Source organism: Oncorhynchus nerka, linkage group LG1, assembly GCF_034236695.1.
Source record: "Oncorhynchus nerka isolate Pitt River linkage group LG1, Oner_Uvic_2.0, whole genome shotgun sequence".
Lineage (NCBI taxonomy): Eukaryota > Metazoa > Chordata > Actinopteri > Salmoniformes > Salmonidae > Oncorhynchus > Oncorhynchus nerka.
In genome coordinates, this window is record NC_088396.1 from 42,576,329 (window position 1) to 42,601,782 (window position 25,454).

Consider the following 25,454-nt stretch of genomic DNA (forward strand, 5'->3'; position numbering starts at 1 on the left):
AGATAGTGCATGTTTCTAAAAAAAGGGCTTCATTTGGGAAATGGACGGGAGGAGAGAGTGGTGTTTTTGGAAGTCCAATATGAACCATTTAAGGAAATTCTACCTTTTGGTGTTCTTTTCATCAGTCCATTGTTTTGTATGTCAGCAATCAAGTTCAAGATATATAAAGTATATTTATACTTTATATAAAGTATATAAAGTTCAAGATATATAACTTTCAAAATACAGAAATACAGCCAAATGATGCATTTTGCAGTATTATTGGATGTATTTCTGTATTTTAAAAGTAAATAATTACATTAAGCGCAAAAACTTTATTGTGCTAAGTGTTTAGCATATGTATTACATTATTGGCAATTTATCACATTATCAGCATTTTATTACATTATAAACGCAAAAGTGAACATTATTAGCAGCTATTACATGATCAGTTGCTACAAGGCCTCTTTGATCAACTATGGTAGACTGACACGTCTAGTTCTCTCGCTGTACTGTTTATTATACAGCTTTGTTTATCTACCACCTTGCCGTTCTCATCTCACAGTTCTGAGGAACACTAATCAGGTTTAAGGCTGACATATGATATATATAAATAAACAAAGTTAAAGATTCAGAAGACTACTTTTTTGGGTGTGTTTTTCTTGTTAGTTTTTTGTTTGTCTGGGGGAGAAAATATATAGGGGTTCTTTTTTTAAGAGTTTCAGTACTACTCTCCTCAGCTATGCTGTGTTTTCTATGTGGAGGATAGTTTGCCTCAGGGGAACCTACACACACTCTCCAGTTTATTAGGTACACCCATCTAGTACCGGTCGAACCCCCCTTCGCCTCCAGAACAACTGGAATTATTTGGGGCATTCTACAAGGTGTCAGTAACGTTGCCATGCTGACACGATGGCAACATGCAGTTTCTGCAGATTGGATCAAAGATTCTCTATTGGGTGACGAGGATCGACAAGTTGTGCGTTCCGAGATGCCGTTCTGCACACCACTGCTGTACTGAGCCGTTATTTCTGTTTTTGGCCCGACTGTAAGCTTGCATGATTACTGCCATTCTTCTTCAACCTCTCTCATGAACGAGCTGTTTTCACCCTGAGAACTGCCACTGACTGCATGTTTTTTGTTTGTCGCACCATTCTTGGCCCTGTCGTGCGTGAAAAGCCTAGGAGGTCGGCTGTTTCTGAGATACTGGAACCGACGCGCCTGGCACCCACGATCATACCACGCTTAAAGTCACGTAGGTCACTCGTTTTGCCCACTCTAACATTCAATCAAACAGTAACTCAATGCCTGTCTGCCTGCTTTATATAGCAAGCCACGACCACGTGACTCACTGTTTGTAGGAGCGATCCATTTTCGTGAGCAGGGTGGTGTACCTAATAAACTATCGGTTAGTGTATGTGTTCCATTCTAGTCAAACCTTGCGATACAATTGGTCCTCAACTCTTCCTCAGCCTCAAGAGAGAGCAGACTGGTGGATGACATAATTCTATGCTAACGGGTGGTTGTCCCATGTTTCTCTCCAGCCTCCCAAAGTGAAATGCCAGACCAGAATATGGCACCCCAACATTGCTGAGACTGGGGAGATCTGTTTGAGGTAATTCACTTCTCACATCGCCACACACTCATTGACACTTCATTTAATTCACTTCAACTCAAATAATAGCTGCCATTGTGTTCAATACATTTTGCAACGTTTTGTTATGTGGCCAGGTCATATTTCTTGGCGTACTTTCCGTTTCTTTGAAATATGTACAAACTGAGTACGCATCTGAGAATCGCCCTCTGTGCTCCATTTCACGTACTTTGATTTGGACTCACGCTCTGACCCTCCCGTGCTCCAATTTGCGTGCTTGGACCACGGTAGTATGCATATTGAAAAACACCCCTAGATGTTTGGCTGGCTCACTTTCTTTTGGGATTTCCAATCATTTATAGAGCAACCTATCACAAGTGAGGGTGTCATGGAAGAAAAGGTCTGGCAGTAGTACTAGACTATTTAAATGTAGATTTTTTAAATTTGATTTCTACTTGTTTCTGTTTCCCCAGTTTGTTGCGGGAGCACTCTATCGACGGCACGGGCTGGGCCCCTACCAGAACGTTAAAGGTAAGTCTAATCTCTCTGGCATCAGTGCCCATCTGATTGAATCTCTCTAGTCCCAAAAACCCCCACTCTTATACTAGTAATGTACCTTTTGAAGCACCATTCACCCTCTTCCCCCCTGCTCTGAGAGGGAGATAGATACTAGAGGTCGACCGATTTATGATTTTTCAACGCCGATACAAAGATACTGATTAAATCGGTTGATTTTTATATATTTGTAATAATGACAATTACAACAATACTGAATGAACAATGAACACTTTTATTTTAACTTAATATAATACATCAATTAAAATCAATTTAGTCTCAAATAAATAATGAAACGTGTTCAATTTGGTTTAAATAATGCAAAAACACAGTGTTGGAGAAGAAAGTAAAAGTGCAATATGTGCCATGTAAAAAAGCTAACGTTTAAGTTCCTTGCTCAGAACATAAGAACATATGAAAGCTGGTGGTTCCTTTTAACACGAGTCTTCAATATTCCCAGGTAAGAAGTTTTAGGTTGTAGTTATTATAGGACTATTTCTCTCTATACCATGTGTATTTAATTAACCTTTGACTATTGGATGTTCTAATAGGTTCTTTAGTATTGCCAGCCTAATCTTGGAAGTTGATAGGCTTGAAGTCATAAACAGCATTGCGGAGAGCTTCTGGCAAACGCAGGAAAGTGCTGTTTGAATGAATGCTTACGAGCCAGCTGCTGCCTACCACCGCTCAGTCAGACTGCTATATCAAATCATAGACTTAAATGTAATATAATAACACACAGAAATACGAGCCAGCTGCTGCCTACCACCACTCAGTCAGACTGCTATATCAAATCATAGACTTAATTATAATATAATAAACACACAGAAATACGAGCCTTAGTTTCCGGATTTGACCATATTAATGACCTATCATTTCGAAAACAAAACGTTTATTCTTTCAGTGAAATACGGAACCGTTCCATATTTTATCTAACTCTATCTATCTAAATATTCCTGTTACATTGCACAACCTTCAATGTTATGTCATAATTACATAGAATTCTAACGAGCCAGGCGGCCCAAACTGTAGCATATACCCTAACTCTGCGTGCAATGAACGCAAGAAAAGAAAAGTGACACAAAAGTGACACAATTTCCCTAGTTTAATATTGCCTGCTAACATGAATTAATTTAAATATGCAGTTTTTTATTTTTTATTTAAAGGCATTGATGTTTATGGTTAGGTACATTCGTGCAACGATTGTGCTTTTTTCGCAAATGCGATTTTGTTAAATTATCCCCCGTTTGGCGAAGTTGGCTGTCTTTGTTAGGAAGAAATAGTCTTCACAGTTCGCAACGAGCCAGGCGGCCCAAACTGCTGCATTTACCCCGACTCTGTTGCACAGATTGCAAGAGAAGTGACACAATTTCCCTAGTTAAAATAAATTCATGTTAGCAGGCAATATTAACTAAATATGCAGGTTTAAAAATATATATTTGTCTATTGATTTTAAGAAAGGCGTTGATGTTTATGGTTAGGTACACATTGGTGCAACTACAGTGCTTTTCTCGCGAATGTGCTTGTTATATCATCCGTTTGGCGAAGTAGGCTGTGATTCAATGATAAATTAACAGGCACCGCATCGATTATATGCAACGCAGGACAAGCTAGATAACTACACATGGTTAATGATATTACTAGTTTAACTGTTGATTATGTTAAGATTGATTGTTCTTTATAAGATACGTTTAATGCTGGCTAGCACCTTACCTTGGCTCCTTGCTGCACTCGCATAACAGGTACTCAGCCTGCCACTCAATCTCCCCGCAGAGTGCAATGTAATCGGCCATGATCGGTGTCCAAAAATGCAGATTACCGATTGTTATGAAAACTTGAAATAGGCCCTAATTAATCGGCCATTCCGATTAATCGGTCGACCTCTACTAGATACTGCTACAGGGGAGGGAAACATGGTAGATAGATACTGCTGCAGGGGAGAGAAACATGGTAGATAGATGCTGCTGCAGGGGAGGGAAACATGGTAGATAGATACTGCTACAGGGGAGGGAAACATGGTAGATAGATACTGCTACAGGGGAGGGAAACATGGTAGATAGATGCTGCTACAGGGGAGGGAAACATGGTAGATAGATGCTGCTGCAGGGGAGGGAAACATGGTAGCACTAGTCTAAAAAGTGCTGCGTGCGTCATTGCGAAGCGCTCACCTATTGGTTTTCTTAATACCTTGCCTGCTTCTCAAGGTGCGTTCTGAAATCTAAACGAGCACTTAAGTGTGTTCTTTAAACTAGCATGAACCATGACTATCTTCCACCAGCCTTTCTCATCTCTACAATTGAAAGATCCCAGTCTTTTCTAAAAAAGGAGGGCACATTAAATTGTGTGAGAGGTTAATGCCATCAGCCTTACATTGCGTTTGCGGACTGAGAACGTAGGATAAAAATCACTGCCTTCGTGGACTGAACTGCAGGTAGACCTGGGGTACTTTGCTAAACCTTTCTCTGCTGAGGGGTGTGTGTTCTAGGACGAGGCCCTATACTACTCTCATTGGTGGTGGTTTGCTGTCATGTATTGATCCTCTGGGAATTGGCTCACTGTGAAGCAGGGCTCCATGCCTGAAAACTCCAAAAGTTGACCTTTTGATAAATGGCACACGTTTGACCCCAGAGACATGGGGTTAAACATGTACTATGCATTGGACTTGCTTTAGAATTCCAGATACATTTACGACCCCTTGTAAAAGGGTCATTTGGGGTTTCAAACTCCAATCCTAGGCCTAAATCTATTAGATGTGTCCGTATGACTTATGACCAATACACACCACTAATGTTTTTGGTGTTCAAACTCAGACTGTATCTTAATGGTAAAACTCAACCCTGAGGCATAGCCAGCTGGTCCGACCACTTGCTTACAGCTACACTAGGGTCAGACAGACTTTCTGTGTCGATTTAAGACGCTAGCGTGAGATACGTACCTCAATCCAGAGATGAGAAATGCACTCTGAATTGTCCCATTATCCCAACTGTTACACAGAGAAGAAAACGGTCCTTTTCCTCCTCATGCTAAGTAGCATCAGCCATAGTGCAACCAGCAAGCTGGTCGGATCTGCTGGCTCTCCTGAGGCCTTGATTGTGTTGATTGTGTCTCACTGCTGTGTTACCCTTCTCAGAAGCCACAACCCGACCAACAGCCCCCTACCATTGTTCCTTCTCTAACGAACTACCTTCCATCTATCTCCCTGTCACACCTACGTCATACCAAATCAAAGTTTATTGGTCGCGCACACAGATTTGCTGGTGTGTTACAGCAGGTGCAGTGAAATGCTTATGTTACTAACTCCAACAGTGGATTATGTGTTTTGCAAATAAAATACACATATATATTTGTTACATTTAACCTTTATTTAACTAGGCAAGTCAGTTAAGATCAAATTCTTATTTATAATGACGGCCTAACCTGGCCAAACCTGGACGACGCTGGGCCAATTGTGCACCGCACTATGGGACTACCAATCGCAGCCGGATGTGATACAGCCTGGATTCGAACCAGGGACTATAGTAACACCTCTTGCACTGCGATGCAGTGCCTTAGACCGCTGCGCTACTCGGCAGCCCAAATCAAAAGAAGAACAAGTCCAGTTAACCGTCCAGAAGATGGGGTGTATATCTCCTGGATCTCCTCTAAACCCCTCTGTCACGCTGAGATCCCATTCAAATGGATTCCGTTTGTAGTGCCACAGCCACTGCATATTTAAAGGCCCTCAGCTCAAAACCTTGTTGATTAAATAGATGGTGTTGGAGATAAATGACGTGACACTGAAATAAGCTGTTGTTATTGTTGTGCTGCTGCTCATCTCCAAGTTGCTATACAATACACACACACACACACATACACACACACACACACACCACGTCCATCACAAGATGCTATGTTAATCACATTACAGAGGGGTTGCTGTGACGTCATAACAGCTCCTCTCGCTAGAAGCTTCTTTCCTTCCACAGTTAGTTAGGACGTACTACCAGCCCCCTGTACTGACCCCAATAAGTAGCTTGTTGGGTAGAACTTCTAGCCCCTGTACTGACCCAAATAAGGAGCTTGTTAGTTAGGCCGTACAACCAGCCCCCTGTACTGACCCCAATAAGGAGCTTGTTGGGTAGAACCTCTAGCCCCCTGTACTGACCCCAATAAGGAGATTGTTAGTTAGGCCGTACTACCAGCCCCCTGTACTGACCCCAATAAGGAGCTTGTTAGTTAGAATGTCTAGCCCCCTGTCCTGACCCCAATAAGGAGCTTGTTAGCCAGGATGTCTAGCCCCCTGTCCTGACCCCAATAAGGAGCTTGTTAGCCAGGACGTCTAGCCCCCTGTACTGACCCCAATAAGGAGCTTGTTAGCCAGGACGTCTATCCCCCTGTACTGACCCCAATAAGGAGCTTGTTAGCCAGGACGTCTAGCCCCCTGTACTGACCCCAATAAGGAGCTTGTTAGCCAGGACGTCTATCCCCCTGTACTGACCCCAATAAGGAGCTTGTTAGCCAGGACGTCTAGCCCCCTGTACTGACCCCAATAAGGAGCTTGTTAGCCAGGACGTCTAGCCCCCTGTACTGACCCCAATAAGGAGCTTGTTAGCCAGGACGTCTAGCCCCCTGTACTGACCCCAATAAGGAGCTTGTTAGCCAGGATGTCTTGCCCGCTACGCAACACCATGCTCATCTCCACACTACATACAGCCAACTGCCAGGTCCACACACACACATATACAGGCACGCGCTCACGACGACTAACTACATCATGCTCCCTGACTCGCTCTCGTCTTCTGGTCCTGTGAGAGGGCTTCCTTGTGTAATGAACAGTTCTGATATCCCCGTGACGCCCTCAGCTAACTGATGTCTTACTTGGCGAACGATGACTAGATAAATAGATCAACCAGTATAACCGTCCAATATTATCGGCCTAGCGATGTAAGCCTTCCAGAGTGGGCATGATGGTTTGACTGTGCGTAGCTTGCCACAGCAAATAATCAAAAGTACACCTCACCAAGCAAGCAGCCCTGTCCTCGTCACATTCTATTTTTGCTGCATTAACATTTTCAGTCATCAGCGCATGCCATTTTGCAGTTGAAATATATAGCCAGTACATTTTGAATTGGATAACACTGTAATTGACATTATGGTTTCAGTAAGAAAACATTGTCAGAATGAGCAGCTTGCGTGTGGTTGTTACATTATGGTCACAACCACCTGAGGTATAATTAGAATGGTCATAACAAGCTCTCATTGTGATGTTGCCATAAAGTGTTTCTTTACATGACCTTTGACTGTTGTAAAAGCACCGTTGTGAATCTACTAATACAAAATGCTGACATGTAGTGGTGACATTACAGGGCTCCACAGTGCCACCATTTTACTTGCATGTGTGCCTAAATATTTTGCTGTGTAACTTGAACTTGTAATTCAGAGCACCAGTACACCTAGAAAATGAAGGATGCCAGCTTTGGCGTAACTTAGGCGCACATGTGATCCAACAAAAGGTATGTTTTTCAGTCCACCTCTGAACAACAAATATATCGCTTTCCGTGAATAGCAGAGAGAACAGTCTTTGACTTGGGTGGCTGGAGTCTTTATCAATTTGTAGGGGCTTCCTCTGACACCGCCTGGTATAGAGGTCCTGGGTGGCAGGGAGCTCGTACGCACTACGCTCTGTAGTGCCTTGCTTGTCGGATACCAAGCCGTTGCCATACCAAGCGGTGATGCAGCCAGTCAAGATGCTCTCACTGGTGTAGTTGTAGAAATTGTTGAGAAGTACAGTAGCTATTTAAGAGAATAAGGTGGACAGGAGGCACTGTCTGAGCAAGGGATTTGTTTGTGGGGGAGAAACTGCTAACTTCCTTCTATTCTACACATTTTGCAATTGGGCTAAACAGAAATGTGCAGTTTTATAGCTAATCTATTAATATTCAACACATTTAGAATAGTACATGTTTAAAGCTAATTTCCAGCTATTCTACACACACTGCCATGTGGTAGAGAGAAATATTTGCAGTTTTCAATCTAATCATGCTGTTCTACACATTTTGCAGTGAGGCTGAGAGAATTTGGCATTTTTACAGCTTATTTCCTGTAATTCAATATTATTTTACCAAGGGTTATGACCTGTTCGTGTGGGGAGGGAGGGGGGGTTGACCTCCAGGGTGCCCCCATCCCAAAAAGAGACTGTGTTTCCCCCCATCCTTGAGAGTGTGGGGGGGGGGGGTGGTACCGCCATTGACAGGAGGAGTAATACTAATATCAGTTCTGAGGAGAAGATTGTAATCATTAGGCATTAGGCTCCTGTACTGCTGCTATCAGGCAGAGGGAGGAAATGATTTATGTCAGTCAGTACCTGAGGTGATGGTTGGCTGCCTGGCCTGTTCAGGCTCGTTCTACTGGACAGCTGTGATTTTGCGTGTAAATTAGCCAGCCTAGTAATTGAGGCAATCTGCTGCTGCACAAGGTCTGCTTTCCAAATGACGGCCTATTCCTTTAGACCACTACTGTTTACCAGGGCCCAATAGGGTGCCATTTGGGACACAGACTAGGTCTAGCCTACTTAATATTGGCCATCTTGAGACAGCAACGTGAAGAAAGCCTGGCTATGTCCGAATACTCGTACTTGCGTTCTAAATAGTAGGGATTTTGGGTATGACTTTTAAAGTATGTGAAATTGTTTAAATTGAGCTTGCTTTATATGCCAGGATTTACGGATGGAAGGAATCAACACAATTGAGCATTAATGAGGCATTCTCAGTAGAGCCTAGTATGTTATTTGTTTTTGCTTTCGTTTTTACTAAACAGTGCTTTTCTAAATATGATGTAGTAGTTATTACACAGCATGTTTTAGTAAATAGTATGCAAGACAGATTTCAGACATAGCCATTGTGTCTTTTTGCACACACTAGTCAGTAGGCATATATCAGAGTCATTACTTGCTAGTATTACGCTGAGCTGCCTTCCTCCAATAGTCTCCTCGAGGGAGGTGTAATACAACGACTGAGTATCATCTCACTCTCTGTTAGCTACCAGTAGCTGGCCCGTAGGAACAAGCTCTCTTTTTTATTTTACCTTTATGTAACTAGGCAAGTCAGTTAAGAAGAAATTCTTATTTTCAATGACTGCCTGTTCAGTGGCAGAACAACAGAACGACAGATTTGTACCTTGTCAGCACTGGGGTTTGAACTTGCAACCTTCCGGTTACTAATCCAAACCACTAGGCTACCCTGCCGCCCCAGGGTAGCCTAGTGTTAGCTACCAGTAGCTGGCCCGTAGGAACAAGCTCTCTGTTAGCTACCAGCCCACAACATCACCGCTGGCCAGACCCACCTGTTCACACCCCCATCTCCAACTCCCGCATCACTCTGTCACATGGCCTCAAACTGCACTATTTAGTTTCTTTCCACCGCCCACACACTTAACATTTAGATAATAAAGTGTTTGACCTTTCCATTGTGTTAATGATGGAGTATTGGTTGACTTACAGTTTTAAAGTATATGTTTTTTCAAGATGATTGACAAGAAAAGTATCGTCCAACCCATCGGGTATCTCACTGCACACTCATATGTCATGTCTTGAAATATGCAGACAGATTAAAATTAAATTGATATTGTAATACTTCTGCCAACTTTCTAACTCCGGACTTCATAGCATTCCCAGAATGCGTGGATTATCGAGTCATTGTTAGTTTTACACTTTTGATGGCATAGAACGCCCTTCTTGCCTTGTCTCTCAGATCATTTGCAGCTTTGTGGAAGTTACCTGTGGTGCTGATGTTTAGGCCAAGGTAGGTATAGTCTTTTGTGTGCTCTAAGGCAACGGTGTCTAGATGGAATTTGTATTTGTGGTCCTGGTAACTGTAAAAAAATTTGGAACACCATTATTTTTTATCTTACTGAGATTTACTCTCAGGGCCCAGGTCTGACAGAATCTGTTCAGAAGAGCTAGGTGCTGCTGTCGGCCCTCATTGGTTGGGGACAGAAGAACCAGATCATCAGCAAACCGTAGACATTTGACTTCAGATTCTAGTAGGGTGAGGCCGGGTGCTGCAGTCTTCTAGTGCCTTCGCCAATTTGTTGATATATATCTTGAAGAGGGTGGGGCTCAAGCTGCATCCCTGTCTCACCCCACGGCCATGTGGAAAGAAATCAACAAAGCATGAGAGGACATTGCTTTTATTTAGGTTTGTTAGTCAATCACTTCTGTGGATTGGGATGATCAGTCCTTGGTTCCAAATATTGGCAAAGATGCCAGAGCTGAGGATGATGTTAAAGAGTATAACCAATTGGAATTTGTGGTCTATATATTTTATTATTTAATTTATGGTACTATCAACACTACAGGCCTCACTACAGACATCCTGGTTCAAATCCAGGCTGTATCACAACCGGCTATGGTTGGGAGTCCCATAGGGCGGTGCACAACTGGCCCAGCGTTGTCCGGGTTTGGCTGGTGTAGGCTGTCATTGTAAATAAGAATTTGTTCTTAACTGACTTAAATTAAGGTTACATTTTGATTTTAAAATTAAACCATTTAGTGTTCAGCGAAATAACAACACAATGTCAAATACAGGTAGCCTAGACAAATTTGTTTTTATTTTTATTTCACCTTTATTTAACCTTTTTGGGATAGGGGCAGCATTTTCACTTTTGGATGAATAGCGTGCCCAGAGTGAACTGCCTCCTACTCTGTCCCAGATGCTAATATATGCATATTATTATTAGTATTGGAAAGAAAACACTCTGAAGTTTCTAAAACTGTTTGAATGATGTCTGTGAGTATAACAGAACTCATAGCAGGCGAAAACCTGAGAGAAATCCAACCAGGAAGTGGGACATCTGAGGTTTGTAGTTTTTCAAAGCTTGGCCTACCGAATACACATTGAGATATGGATGAGGTTGCACTTCCTAGGGCTTCCACTAGATGTCAACCATCTTTAGAAACTGGTTTGAGGATTCTACGATAAAGGAGGGGCTTATGAGACCTCTGAGTTAGTGGTCTGGCAGAGAGCCTCGGTCTCATGACGCGCGCTCCCGACAGGTTACCTTTCGTTCCAATGCTTTTCTGAAGACAAAGGAATTCTCCGGTTGGAACATTATTGATGTTTTATGTTAAAAACATCCTAACGATTGATTCCATACATCGTTTGACATGTTTCTAAACGCCTGTAATGGAACTTTTCGAGTTTTTGTCTGGACGAAATGCTCGCGCCTCATGAAAATGGATTACTGGCCTGAACACGCTAACAACAAGTGGCTATTTGGACATAAATGATGGAACTTTATGGAACAAATCAGTCATTTATTGTCGAATTGGGTTTACTGGGAGTGCCTTCTGATGAAGATCATCAAAGGTAAGTGAATATTTATGGTGGTGCTTCTAACTTTGTTGATTCCAAAATCGCGGATATTCCTCTGTCTGTTTTGTGCTCTGAGCGCCGTTCTCAGATTGTTTTTTCCGTAAAGTTTTTTTGAAATCTGACACAGCTGTTGCATTAAGGAGAAGTCTATCTTTAATTCTGTGAATAACACTTGTATCTTTTATCAATGTTTATTATGAGTATTTCTGCAAAATCACCGGATGTTTTGGAATCAAAACATTACTGCACGTAGGGTGCCAATGTAAACTGAGATTTTTGGATATAAATATGCACATTATCGAACAAAACATACATGTATTGTGTAACATGATTTCCTATGAGTGTCATCTGATGAAGATCATCAAAGGTTAGTGATTAATTGTATCTATATTTCTGCTTTTTGTGACTCCTATCTTTGGCTGGAAAAATGGCTGTGTTTTTTTGTGACGTGGCTCTGACCTAACATAATCATATGTTGTGCTTTAGCTGTAAAGCATTTTTGAAATCGGACACGATGGGTAGATTAACCTCTTGAAGCTAGGGGGCACTATTTTTATGTTTGGAAAAATTTAAATTCCCAAAGTAAACGGCCTATTTCTCAGGACCAGATGCTAGCATATGCATATAATTGACAGATTAGGATAGAAAACACTCTAAAGTTTCCAAAACGGTCAAAATTTTGTCTGTGAGTTAAACAGAACTGATATTGCAGGCGAAACCCCGAGAAAAATCAAACCAGGAAGTGGCTTCTATTTTGAAAACTCCATGTTCCATAGCCTCCCATTGCTCCTTTTAAAGGGATATCAACCAGATTAATTTTCGCTTCCTCAAGGTGTCAACAGTCTTCAGACATAGTTTCAGGCTTTTATTTTGAAAAATGAGCCAGAAAGATAACATTGCGTCAGGTGGTCACATGAGCTTTGCTCGCGCAACAGAGTTCGGACAGCCATTTCCTTTCCCTCTCCTACGGAACAAGACCGTTGCGGTTGATATATTATCGATTATATATTTTAAGAACAACCTGAGGATTGATTATAAAAAACGTTTGACATGTTTCGGTGGACATTACAGATATTATTTGGAATTTCCGTCTGCGTTGTCGTGACCACTGTTTTCCTGTGGATTTCTGAACATAACGCGACAAACAAACGGAGGTATTTTAGATATAAAAATAATCTTTATGGAACAAAAGGAACATTTGTTGTGTAACTGGGAGTCTCGTGGGTGAAAACATCCGAAGATCATCAAAGGTAAACGATTCATTTGATTTGCTTTTCTGATTTTCGTGACCAAGCTACCTGATGTACCTAATGTTTTGTCGTGCGATCGATAAACTTACACAAACGCTTGGATTGCTATTATTTGACTAGGGCGCTATGCTATTCAGCGGTTGCTGATGACAATTATCCCGCTTAAGGGATGGGTAAGCATCAAGAATGAACAAGATGTTTATCTTTCATTTGCTGTATTGGACTTGTTAATGTGTGAAAGTTACATATTTCTAAAAAATATTTTTGAATTTCGCATGCTGCCTAGCCAATGGAACCCCTGTGCTAGAAAGGTTAACCAGGTAAGCTAGTTGAGAGCAAGTTCTCATTTACAACTGCGACCTGGCCAAGCTAAAGCAAAGCAGTGCGACACAAACAACAACACAGAGTTGCACATGGAATAAACAAGTGTACAGTCAATAACACAATAGAAAAAAAGAAAGTCTATATACAGTGTGTGCAAATGGTGTGAGGAGGTAATAAATAGGCCATAGTAGCGAAGTAATTACAATTTATCAGATTAACACTGGAGTGATAAATGAGCAGATGATGATGTGCAAGTAGAGATACTGGTGTGCAAAAGAGCAGAAAAGTAAATAAAAACAAAATGGGGATGAGGTAGTTAGATTGGGTGGCTATTTACAGATGGGCTATGTACAGCTGCAGCGATCGGTTAGCTGCTCAGATAGCTGATGCTAAAAGTTAGTGAGGGAAATAGAAGTCTCCAGCTTCAGCGATTTTTGCAATTCGTTCCAGTCACTGGTAGCAGAGAACTGGAAGGAAAGGCGACCAAAGGAGGTGTTGGCTTTGGGGATGACCAGTGAGATATGCCTGCTGGAGCTCGGTGGGTGTTGCTATCGTGACCAGTGAGCTGAGGTACGGCGGAGCTTTACCTAGCATAGACTTGTAGATGACCTGGAGCCAGTGGGTCTGGTGACGAATATGAAGCGAGGGCCAGCTGACTAGAGCATATAGGTTGCAGTGGTGGGTGGTATAAGGGGCTTTGGTGACAAAATGGATGGCACTGTGATAGACTGCATCCAGTTTGCTGCGTGGAGTATTGGAAGCTATTTTGTAGATGACATCGCCAAAGTCGAGGATCGGTCAGATAGTCAGTTTTATGAGGGTAAGTTTGGCGGCGTGAGTGAAGGATGCTTTGTTGTGAAATAGGAAGCCAATTCTAGAGTTAATTTTGGATTGAATGTGTTTAATGTGAGTCTGGAAGGAGAGTTTACAGTCTAGCCAGACACCTAGGTATTTGTAGTTGTCCGCATATTCTAGATCAGAACCGTCCAGGGTAGTGATGCTAGTCGGGCGGGCGGGTGCGGGCAGCGAGCGTTTGAAAAGCATGCATTTGGTTTTACTAGCGTTTAAGAGCAGTTGGAGGCCTCGGAAGGAGTGTTGTATGGCATTGAAGCTTGTTTTTCGAGGTTAGTTAACACAGTTTCCAAAGAAGGGCCAGATGTATACAGAATGGTGTCGTCTGCTTAGAGGTGGATCAGGGAATCTTCCGCAGCAAGAGCGACATCATTCATATAATAGTAAGACAGATATCATTAATAAGAAGGGGCTAGAAGCATCTTATATGGTGAGCTACTGAATGGCTAGGACAGGCAAGCCCCATACTATTGTGGAGGACTTAATTTTTCCTGCCTCTGCAGATATGGCTGGGACACTGCTGGGGGAAAAGGACAAAAAAAACAATACAAACAATGCCTTCATCAAACAACACAGTTTCACGACTTATCAGTGACATGGCAGGAGATGTTTTGAAACAATTACTGCTTCGCATGCAAGCCAGTGAATTATATGCGTTACAGCTGGATGTTTCAACAGACGTGGCGGGCCTGGCACAGCTCCTGGTATATGTCCGTTACGTTTATGGGGGGTCAATTAAGGAAGACATCCTCTTCTGCAAAGCAGGACTACAGGAGAATATATTTGTAAAGTACTGTACAGCTTGGTGACATCAAATGGACTTTGGTGGTCAAGATGTGTTGGTATCTGTACTGATGACGCAAAAGCCATGACAGGGAGACATAGTGGAGTGGTAACGTGCGTGCAAGCAGTTGGTCCCGACTCCACTTGGATACACTGCAGCATCCACCGAGAGGCTCTTGCTGCCAAGGGAATACCTGACAGGTTGAAAGATGTTTTGGACACTAAAGTGAAAATGGTTAACTTTGTCAAGCTTGGCCACTGATCTTTTGTGTATTTTCTGCATTATGCAATGATATGGGCAGCGAGCATTTAACGCTTTTACATGTGCGCTGGTTATTTATCAAGGGGCAAAGTATTGACATTTCTGTTTTAATTGAGAGACGAGTTTAAAGTTTTCTTTACTGACCATAACTTTCACTTGTCTGACCGCTTGCATGATGACGAGTTTCTCACACGACTGGGCTCTCTGGGTGATGTTTTTTTTCTCGCCTGAATGATCTGAATCTAGGATTACAGGGACTCTCCAACTATATTCAATGTGTGGGACAAAATTGAGGCTATGAAGTTGGAGCTCTTCTCTGTCTGCATTAACAAGGACAACACACAGGTCTTTCCATCATTGTATGATTTTTTTTGTGTGCAAATGAACTCAAGCTAACGGACAATGTCAAATGTGATGTAGCGAAGCACCTGAGTGAGTTGGGTGCGCAATTACGCAGGTACTTTCCCTAAATGGATGACACAAACAACTGGATTTGTTATCCCTTTTGTCATGACTGTCCTGATCAGGTCAGGTTACAGGAGACCACAACCCTACAGATTTATCTCTCAACCTCAACAGAGGAGGAGCGATCTAGGGCTCTGAAGATGACCATGGTGTGAGTGGTTTTATGACCATGGTGTGAGGGGTTTTATGACCCCTCACGCCCATGGTAAATCTTAGGCCACAGACAAAATTCCATTGTCCTCTCACTATGGAGAACCAGCCTCAGAACGTTAAACATGCAATAGAGGGACTTTGGAACAATGTTTTCCGTCAGCCACAATGGTGGTCATGACGATAGATGGAATATGAACAGTTATGTCATTTTTGTTTTGTTATTAAAAGGTTAATGGATGACGTTGTTACGAAAACATTGTAACTTTAAGAGTTTTCCCAGTATATGCTTGATGTTTATACATTGTACTTGTGTGGAAAATGTCAAAATCAAAGAGAATGTTTTGGTAAAGATGAAATGTGAAGTTAGTTGTCTAAAATTGGATTTGAGTCAAATCTAGACCTTGCCTCTTTACCTTGGTACGCCCAGAGAATTGCCCTAAAGGCGGTTACGCCCACTTCTGACCCAAGGGTATAAGACATGTGAGTTAAGAATTGACATATCAGACTAAGTGACCCAAGCTGCAGCCAAGGTCTAAAAAGTAAACGAACGCAAAACGCAACACAAGGTTGAAGATGATCTTTTTTTCTACCCATGCCCATGATGAGTAGCTGTGTCTAAGCGGGTGAATTCAAGCCGGACCACCTAGCCTCCACTCTCCATCGAATCGTGGTATCTACACTGTTTCATTCCTATGCTGTGAGCTCTGAGCTACAGAGCTGTCTGTCCTCAGAAGACCCCTTCCAGAGCAAGGGCGAGGAATCATACCACAAAGCCAAAAGGACACTGACCTCGTGAGGACAACCAGAGAGTTGCGTCGGAGAAGTGCGTCATTGAGAAGCCTAAACGACCCACGCGGAGCTTCCCCTCTGAGACCTCCAACACGTAATTACATCATTATATTCTGACCCATAAGAGCGGCAGTTCGGGGCAAGGCTAGGGTTAAAATAAGCATAGCTGACGAATGCACCCAAATGTATATTTTTTTCGTGTACTTTCTCTTTTTCTCTCTCTTTTAAAACCCCATTTTGGGGGTGCCATAGTGTGTTGGCCCGTTATACTAAGTTCTAATCAATAGCCAAGACTGTGTTTTTGTGTATCTTTTATCATTTTTGCTTTCTAGTAAATAAATACTCAACTAAGATTGGTGTGGTACGAACTCATTGGTGAGACCAGGGTCCGTGCAGATTCCCGGATTATGCGACGTTCAGAATGAGATTGTAGAGGAATTAGCGACTGTTGTAAAATGGATATTCTGATATTCTTTGAGTTAATTTGGGAAATAGAAACTCAATAAAACAAATTTTCCCATGGTGCCCCAGGTTAATGAGTTTAATAATTGCTTGATTCATTTAATCACGCAATTAGAAAACTTTAATCATTCGATGAGCGACAGTCGTCACATTAACTAATACAACGTCACGACACTTTCATGCCCTGCCTCCAGTCCACTTACCAATATCTGAACAAGAGAGCCTCATCGAAATTGCAACAAGCGGTTCTGTGAAAATGTAATTTGATCAGAAGCCACTGCCAGATTTCTGGATAGGGCTGCACTCAGAGTTTCCTGCCTTGGCAAATCGCGCAGTTAAGACACTGATGCCCTTTGCCACCACGTAACTATCTGAGAGTGGATTCTCAGCCCTCACTAGCATGAGAACTAAATACAGGCACAGGCTATGTGGATAATGATGTAAGACTGAGACTCTCTCCAATACAACCCAACACTGCAGTTATGGACGTCCTTTCAAGCACACCCTTCTCATTAACCTGTGGTAAGTTATTCACAATTTTTGATGAACAAATAAGGTTTTATATGTAAGATTGTTAAATAAAGAGCAATATTATTGATTATTAATTGTGCCCTGGTCCTATAAGAGCTCTTTCTCACTTCCCACGAGCCGGGTTGTGACCAAAACTCTTATACATTCTTATCTTTAATAAATGTATAGTGTGTGTGTGTGTGGCAGGCTTTCAATGATGGCAAATAACAAGAGTGTACTGACCCTGGTGCTAGAGGGGGTACACAGCTGGAGGTTGACGTTTTCTGGGTCTCTGTTTTTGGTTGGATAGATTTTTCAATTTCTATGTTAGTTTATTGCCTTCATCAAACCATTCGTCATTGATGTTCATTTTCTTTGGTTGTCTGTTTGAATTTGTTTTTGATTGGGCAGCTGACAGGTTAAATATACTGTTGAGGTTTTCTACTGCTAAGTTTACACCTTCACTATTACAGTCAAATGTTTTGTCCAGGAAGTTTTCTAAAACGGATTGAATTTGTTGTTGCCAAATCGTTTTTGGGAAGGTTTCTACACTACTTTCCTTGCATCTGTAGCATTCCTTAATATTTTGGAATTTCTCTGGCTTTGATGCCTCAAGATTGCTCTCTTCAAGTAGACTGTGATTTTGCTGTGATCTGATAGAAGTGTCCATGGGCTGACTGTGAACCCTCTGGTAGACTCTGGGTTGAGGTCAGTGATAAAGTAATCTACATTACTTCTGCAAAGGGATGAGCTGCAGGTGTAGCTACCAAAGGAGTCCCCTCGAAGCCTACGTTTGACCAAGTCTGCGACAAAGCTGCAGGAGTTGTTGTTGGTTGGTTTGTCGTAGTAGTGGGGTATATTGGAGAGGGAATGCTATCACCTCCAGGTAGGTGTGTGTGTGTCCCCTGTGTGCTGAGAGTGTCAAGTTCTTGTCCAGTTCTGGCATTTAGGTCGCCACAGACTGGTACATGTCTCTGGGCCTGGAAGTGAATGATCTCCCCATCTAGGATGGAGAAGCTGTCATCAAGTATGGGGATTCTATTGGGGGATATAGGTAGCACACAGGAGGACATTTTTCTCTGTAGAGATCATTTCCTTTTTAATTACCAACCAGAGGTAAAATGCTCCTGTTTGACTAATTTTATATAGTGGGTTAGGTCTTCTCTATACCAAATCAGCATACCCCCTGAGTCTATTCTCTGTTGCACACTTGGGAGTTTGGTAGATGGGACTACCAGGTGTGTGTGTGTCTCTCTCTATCTCTCATTAAATTCAAAGGGCTTAATTGGCATGGGAAACATTGTATTGCATTGCCAAAAGTAAACAAGTTTTAAAATAATATAGACATTTCAAATGTTATATTATTGACCATGTACAGTGTATAGTTGAAGTATGAAAGGGAAAATAAATAAACAGATTGGTTGTATTTACAATGTTGTTTGTGCTCCACTGGTTGCCCTTTTCTCATGGCAACGGGTCACACATCTTTCTGCTGTGACTGCACACTGTAGTTCACCAGATATGGGAGTTCAACAGATAGTTCAACACATATGGGAGTTTATCAATGTTTGATTTGTTTTCTAATTATTTGTGGATCTGTGTGATCTGTAAGAAATATGTGTCCCCAATGTGTTCATACATTTGGCAGGAGATTCGGAAGTGTAGCTCTGTATCTCTCTCTCCATCTGTCTCTGTGGTTGAGTCTACACTTGATACCTACATGCTACTTCTGCTATCAGAATACGAAGATCGCACTGAAAAAAGACACGTCTAGATGCTCAAAAGTTGCTTTGTGGTCTGATTGTGTTCAGATCTGTCTGGCCAGCAGGTGGTCAGGGATGCATTGTGTGTGGATTTCTCCTCAGTCTGGACACAATCAGGCTACCAAAAGCACATACAGTGGGCTACGTCATCAGCTACGTCATCAGCACTCCTCCCACAAGTCTCCTCGTGTGGTTTGGGACTGAGAGGCACTTTTTCATTAAAGCGTTGGAGGAAATACGCCACTAGCGTGTGAGGAACGTGTTTGCTTGTCCCATACATGCTAGCCAGCTAGCTAATATTTAGGGAAAAAAAGTTTTTTATGCTTGGCTAGAGTTATGCTGACCCGTTTGCAATCCCTTTTAGCGTTGCTTATGCTACCTATAGTTAGCGCCAGTAGTTAGCTACTACCATCAGTTGTTGTGTTATTATCATATTTAGCCTATTCCACCATTTATAGACTGCATATTGGCATTTGAATATAGTGCGGGAAAAGGGAATCAGGACACACTGGACACGGTAGACACAGTTACATGTAGTTGTAGATGCATGACGTGTTCTGAAGTCTAGACACAGCCTCTCGCTCTCTCTTTCTCTCGCTCGGTCTCTCTCGTCTTTCTCACAGGATACACATTAAACAGAGTCGAGAAGTGACTGTACCAGTCCTTCTTTTCCCAAACTCCTCTAGAACATCATGTGAGTCTGTTGCTGGGGAAGGATTATGGATTTCATTATCATTAACCTTGAGGTGGAGTTTAGCGAAACAAAAGCGACTCGATCATCCAATCCTCAAACGTTGACCAATGGCCAATCAGCCTCTGAAAGCCTTCTCTCAAACACAAGCCTATAAAAAGAGTTATCGGTTTCTGTAGCCTAGATAGATAAAGATGTCTGGATGTCCTCCTCTCGTGTCCTCCTCTTCTCTCCTGTCCTCTTCTCTCCTTTTCTCTCTGTCCTGTCTTCCTCCTATAACAAACAGTACTTGCCAAAACAGGAAGTAATTTTAGTTCTATGCTAGTTTCATATTTTTTTCCCTTAAATGTCTCATTAGAGGAATGTGAATGGGAACCTGTATTGCCTTTTATTATCAAATGAACAACATCACATAAAAGCAATTTTTTTTTGGAGCTAGCTTCCCCACACCTCTCTGATTCAGAGGGGTTAAATGAGGAAGACACATTTCAGTTGAACTCATTCAGTTGTACAACTGACTAGGTATCCCCCCTTTCTCTTTAAGGTAGTGTCTTAAGGCACTGCTCAAATATTTCTTAAACCTGTTCCCAGACTATCGGCTGTGCTCTGCACACTCCAGTTTCTACCCTTGCACAATAACAGACAGACAAATAGCCCTTCGTTCTATCTGCAGGTGTAATTGATACCAATGTTTCTGTCCTTCGATGGGCCCCAGGATCTCCTGGCCCCTCAGCCTCCTGCCTAATCAATCAGGGTATTGATATCCCCCGTCCCTGGTCCCCTGGTCGATGAGTGCTAAGAGTGAGCACCTGACTATTAACTACTGTGTGGGTGGGGTGTTGGATGACACACATACACTAACAACATTGTCGTGTTAGGTACATTGTGGTTTTTGGCACAAAAAAAAGTTTTGTTTTCGGTCAACAATACTCAAATCGCCATGAAATCTGCAAAAATAATTGTTTCATTTAGGAAATCTGTTCACCAAGTATTCCACACATAAATACAAAAATAGACGTGACTGTCTCAGTGTAATCAAGGTATGAAATTATTGTTATTTTCAAATGAACTCTGCAAAAAAAGAAACTTCGCTTTTTCAGGACCCTGTCTTTCAAAGATAATTAGTAAAAATCCAAATAACTTCACTGATCTTCATTGTAAAGGGTTTAAACACTGTTTCCCTGCTTGTTCAATGAACCATAAACAATTCATGAACATGCACCTGTGGAACGGTCGTTAAGACACTAACAGCTTACAGACGGAAGGCAATTAAGGTCACAGTTATGAAAACTTAGGACACTAAAGAGGCCTTTCTACTGACTCTGAAAAACACCAAAAGAAAGATGCCCAGTGTCCCTGCTCATCTGCGTGAACGTGCCTTAGGCATGCTGCAAGCTGTTGGATCGGAGGGTGAGGGCTAGGGCCATTCCCCCCAGAAATTTGCAGGTGCCTTGATGGAAGAGTGGGGTAACATCTCACAGCAAGAACTGGCAAATCTGGTGCAGTCCATGAGGATGAGTTGCACTGCAGTACTTAATGCAGCTGGTGGCCACACCAGATACTGACTGTTACTTTAGATTTTGACCCCCCTCCTTTTGTTCAGGGACACATTATTCCATTTCTGTTAATCACATCTCTGTGGAACTTGTTCAGTTTATGTCTCAGTTGTTGAATCTTGTTATGTTCATACAAATATTTACACATGTTAAGTTTGCTGAAAGTAAGCTGAGTTTACAATCTCTTTTTGGGCTTAGTTGTGGTCAATTTGCAGTGTACAAATTATTGTAATTACGTTCCGGCTCTCGGACAAAAATCGGCCCACGGCTGAATCTAGTTGCCAACCCCTGATATATAGTATTCATTTTTTATATCTGTGTCCATATTGTCCATTACTTTCTAGTGGTTAGACCATATGGTTCAAGAGAATGGCCTAATGAATAAAAAAAAACATGCATTCAACAATGCCATTATTTTCAATAAATGTTTCAATTAACTCTGTAAATTAACATTTACATCAAAGACGTATTGACATAGTGATATAAATAAGTGTGTAAAAAAATACATAAAGGGTTTTTCATGCTGAAACCCTCAAGCTTTTTTTTATATATCATATTAGATTTTAAAATATAGATTTTAAGGCCACACAGAGGGCCAGAGATAATTAGGCAAATGTGATAATCTGAAGTATTCAAAAAGGCCACTAGATGCCATCTGATAAAATTGCATATATTCCTTGAAAGTTACCAAAGTTCTGGTAGGTTACTGGTAAACTTCAAAAGTTTACAGTTGTATACCCTCCCTTTGCAACCCTGCTCCCACCAATCAATACAGTATGCATCACTGGCACTCGCTCTTCTCTCTGAACCTAAGATTCAAGAACATCTAGTGACTATCGCTCCAAATGTCAAACGCTCTCTGGCTACAAAGCTTTTGTTTTCCCACCTGCGAGGGATTGATCCAGCCTACACACTTTAGAGAGAGAATGATGGAGGTTGCTGTGTTCTTGAGGACCTTCAATGCTGCAGACATTGTTGGGTACCCTTCCCCAGATCTGTGCCTCAACACAATCCTGTCTCGGTGCTCTGTAGACAATTCCTCATGGCTCAGTTTTTTGCTCTGACAGGCAGTTCAGGGGCAGACGGCCTGTTTCTAGGTCGTCATTGAAAATAAGAATTTGTTCTTAACTGACTTTTAGTATTGGCCTAGTTAAATAAAGGTTTAAAAAATGTATAAAAAAATAAAAAAAGGAGAACAAACAAGATCTAGAAAAGATAAGGTAAAGAAATGTGAAGCTTTTTTTGTATGGTAGAACCTGGCCCGGGACATTCTCTATGATAAGTGTATGTCAAATGAGTGGGTGTGTAGATTAGTGCATTGCGTGTGTGTGTTCGAGAGTGTGACAATGTCCTGTATCTTCCCTGTCAGCTCCTGTCACCTCTACTGTCACCTCTACTGTGCAGCACAGCTCCAACCCACACAGCTACTGTCACCTCTCATCTCTCTCCTCTTCCACTAGGCAGCCCAAACACACATTCACTCAGGCACAAAAACATGTGTCAATAGATAAACATAGGCACACACCTACATATTTAGCTATTTACACACTCACTCACTCACTCACTCAGTGCTTGACTCATTTTGAATTGGCAGCCTGACAAAAGAGGAGTTATTAATCATTTGTCTGTCCATCCTACTCACCTCCAGTGACTTGCCCAAAATGAACTTCTACCAACAGAACATGTCCTTATTTCTCTTTAATAGTCTTCATTCTTCCTCCCCCACACATTCTCCCCCTCAATCTCACAAAGCGTACTACTCACTTAAAAATAGACTGCTATCGCTTTGTGGGGAGGGATGCTCTTTGGTAGTTGCAGTCAGATCTGATCAATAGTTACATACTGTATCCATAGATTCAGTCCTCTTTGAACAAGTGGAGAGTCCTGTTTAACAAACTGAGTGGTATAGTAAGGCTAAGTGCAATCACAAGCAAGAGAAGGCTTGAAACATCTAGTTTAGTTGGTGGATAAGTCCCATAGCCCTCAGATATCACCTTAGTAATGTCAAGGATCGAGAGCAAGGACAGGTGACTGTCTGTCTTCCTATCTATTCATGTGTTGTTGGTTCTCTTATTCATCATTCAGTACCTAAGGTGGGGAGAAGTCTGTCCATAATAAAGTGTTGCTTTACCTTCTTAGCAGCACTATCAACAAGGCAGGTCCTACAGGCCCTAGTTTTGTCACACCTGGACTAAAAACGGACTAAAAAAATTGCAATTGACTCAGAACAGGGCAGCATGGCTGTCCCTTGAATGTACACAGATAACTAATATCTCTCCTGGCTCAACGTGGAGGAGAGATTGACTTCATCACTAATTGGATTGATGAGCAGTATTGACATGTTGAATGCATCGAGCTGTCTGTTTTGAACTACTAGCACACAGCTCAGACACCCATGCATACCCCACAAGACATGCCACCAGAGGTCTCTTTCACAGTCCCCAAGTCCAGAACAGACTATGGGAGGTGCACAGTACGACATAGAGCCATGACTACATGGAACACTATTCCACATCAAGTAACTGATGCAAGCAGTAAAGTGTTATTTTAAAAAATTATAAAAATACACCTTATGGAACAGCGAGTGACTGTGAAGAAACACCAACACACACACACACACACACACAATATCATACGCATTACACACGTTAGAGGTTGACCGATTATGCTTTTTCAACGCCGATACCCTTATTGGAGGGCCAAAAAAGCCGATACCGATTAATCGGCCGATTTAAATTTTTTGAAATATATTTGTAATAATGATAATTACAATAATACTGAATTAACACTTATTTTAACTTAATATAATACATCAATAAAATCAATTTAGCCTCAAGTAGATAATGAAACATGTTCAATTTGGTTTAAATAATGCAAAAACAACGTGTTGGAGAAGAACGTAAAAGTGCAATATGTGCTATGTAAGAAAGCTAATGATTAAGGTCCTTGCTCAGAACATGAGAACATATGAAAGCTGGTGGTTCCTTTTAACATGAGTCATCAATATTCCCAGGTAAGAAGTTTTAGGGTGTAGTTATTATAGGACTATTTCCTTCTATACCATTTGTATTTCATTAACCTTTGACTATTGGATGTTTTTATAGGCACTTTAGTATGCCAGTGTAACAGTATAGCTTCCGTCCCTCTCCTCGCTCCTCCCTGGGCTCGAACCAGCAACACAACGACAACAGCCACCACATAGAAGCGTTACCCATGTAGAGCAAGGGAAACAACCACCCCAAGGCTCAGAGCGAGTGAAGTTTGAAACGCTATTAGTGCGCGCTAACTAGCCAGCCATTTCACTTCGGTCACACCAGCCTCATCTCAGGAGTTGATAGGTTTGAAGTCATAAACAGCGCAATGCTTGACGCACAACGAAGAGCTGCTGGCAAAATGCACGAAAATGTTGTTTGAATGAATGTTTACGCTTCTGCCTACCACCGCTCAGTCAGATACTTAGATACTTGTATCTAAGATTATATGCAACACAGGATATATCTAATATCTAGTAATATCATCAACCATGTGTAGTTAACTAGTGATTATGATTGATTGTTTTTATAAGATAAGTTTAATGCTAGCTAGCAACTTACCTTGGCTTACTGCATTCGCGTAACAGGCAGTCTCCTTGTGGAGTGCAACGAGAGAGAGGTAGGTCGTTGTTGCGTTGGACTAGTTAACTGTAAGGTTGCAAGATTGGATCCCCCGAGCTGACAAGGTGAAAATCTGTCTTTCTGCCCCTGAACGAAGCAGTTAACCCACTGTTCCTAGGCCGTCATTGAAAATAAGAATGTGTTCTTAACTGACTTGCCTCGTTTAGTTAAATAAAGATTAAATAAAGGTGTAAAAAAAATTTTTTAAAAATTAGATATCGGCGCCCAAAATACAGATTTCCGATTGTTATGAAAACTTGAAATCCACACATGGATTTAGTACTGTAGATATGTGCTTGTGGTGGAGTAGGGGCCTGAGGGCATACAGTGTGTTGTGAAATCTGTGAATGTATTGTCATGTTTTTAAAATTGTATAAACTGCCTTAATTTCGCTGGACCCCAGGAAGAGTACTGATCCATAATAAATAAAAATACAAATTAGAATCAAACCACATATCTTGGT

The 25,454-nt window shown here is 41.7% G+C and overlaps 1 protein-coding gene across 3 annotated transcripts in view; it reads left to right on the top strand.

The window, feature by feature from the left end:
• The window catches only part of LOC115116752 (NEDD8-conjugating enzyme UBE2F-like), a 94,881-nt gene that overhangs the window by 40,229 nt on the left and 29,198 nt on the right, over nt 1-25,454 (top strand). For all 3 annotated transcript variants that reach the window (XM_029645234.2, XM_029645236.2, XM_029645235.2), the window contains 2 exons: nt 1,524-1,594; nt 2,047-2,104. In XM_029645234.2, coding sequence (XP_029501094.1) covers nt 1,524-1,594; nt 2,047-2,104 — 129 coding nt within the window. The remainder of the gene's footprint in view (nt 1-1,523; nt 1,595-2,046; nt 2,105-25,454) is intronic.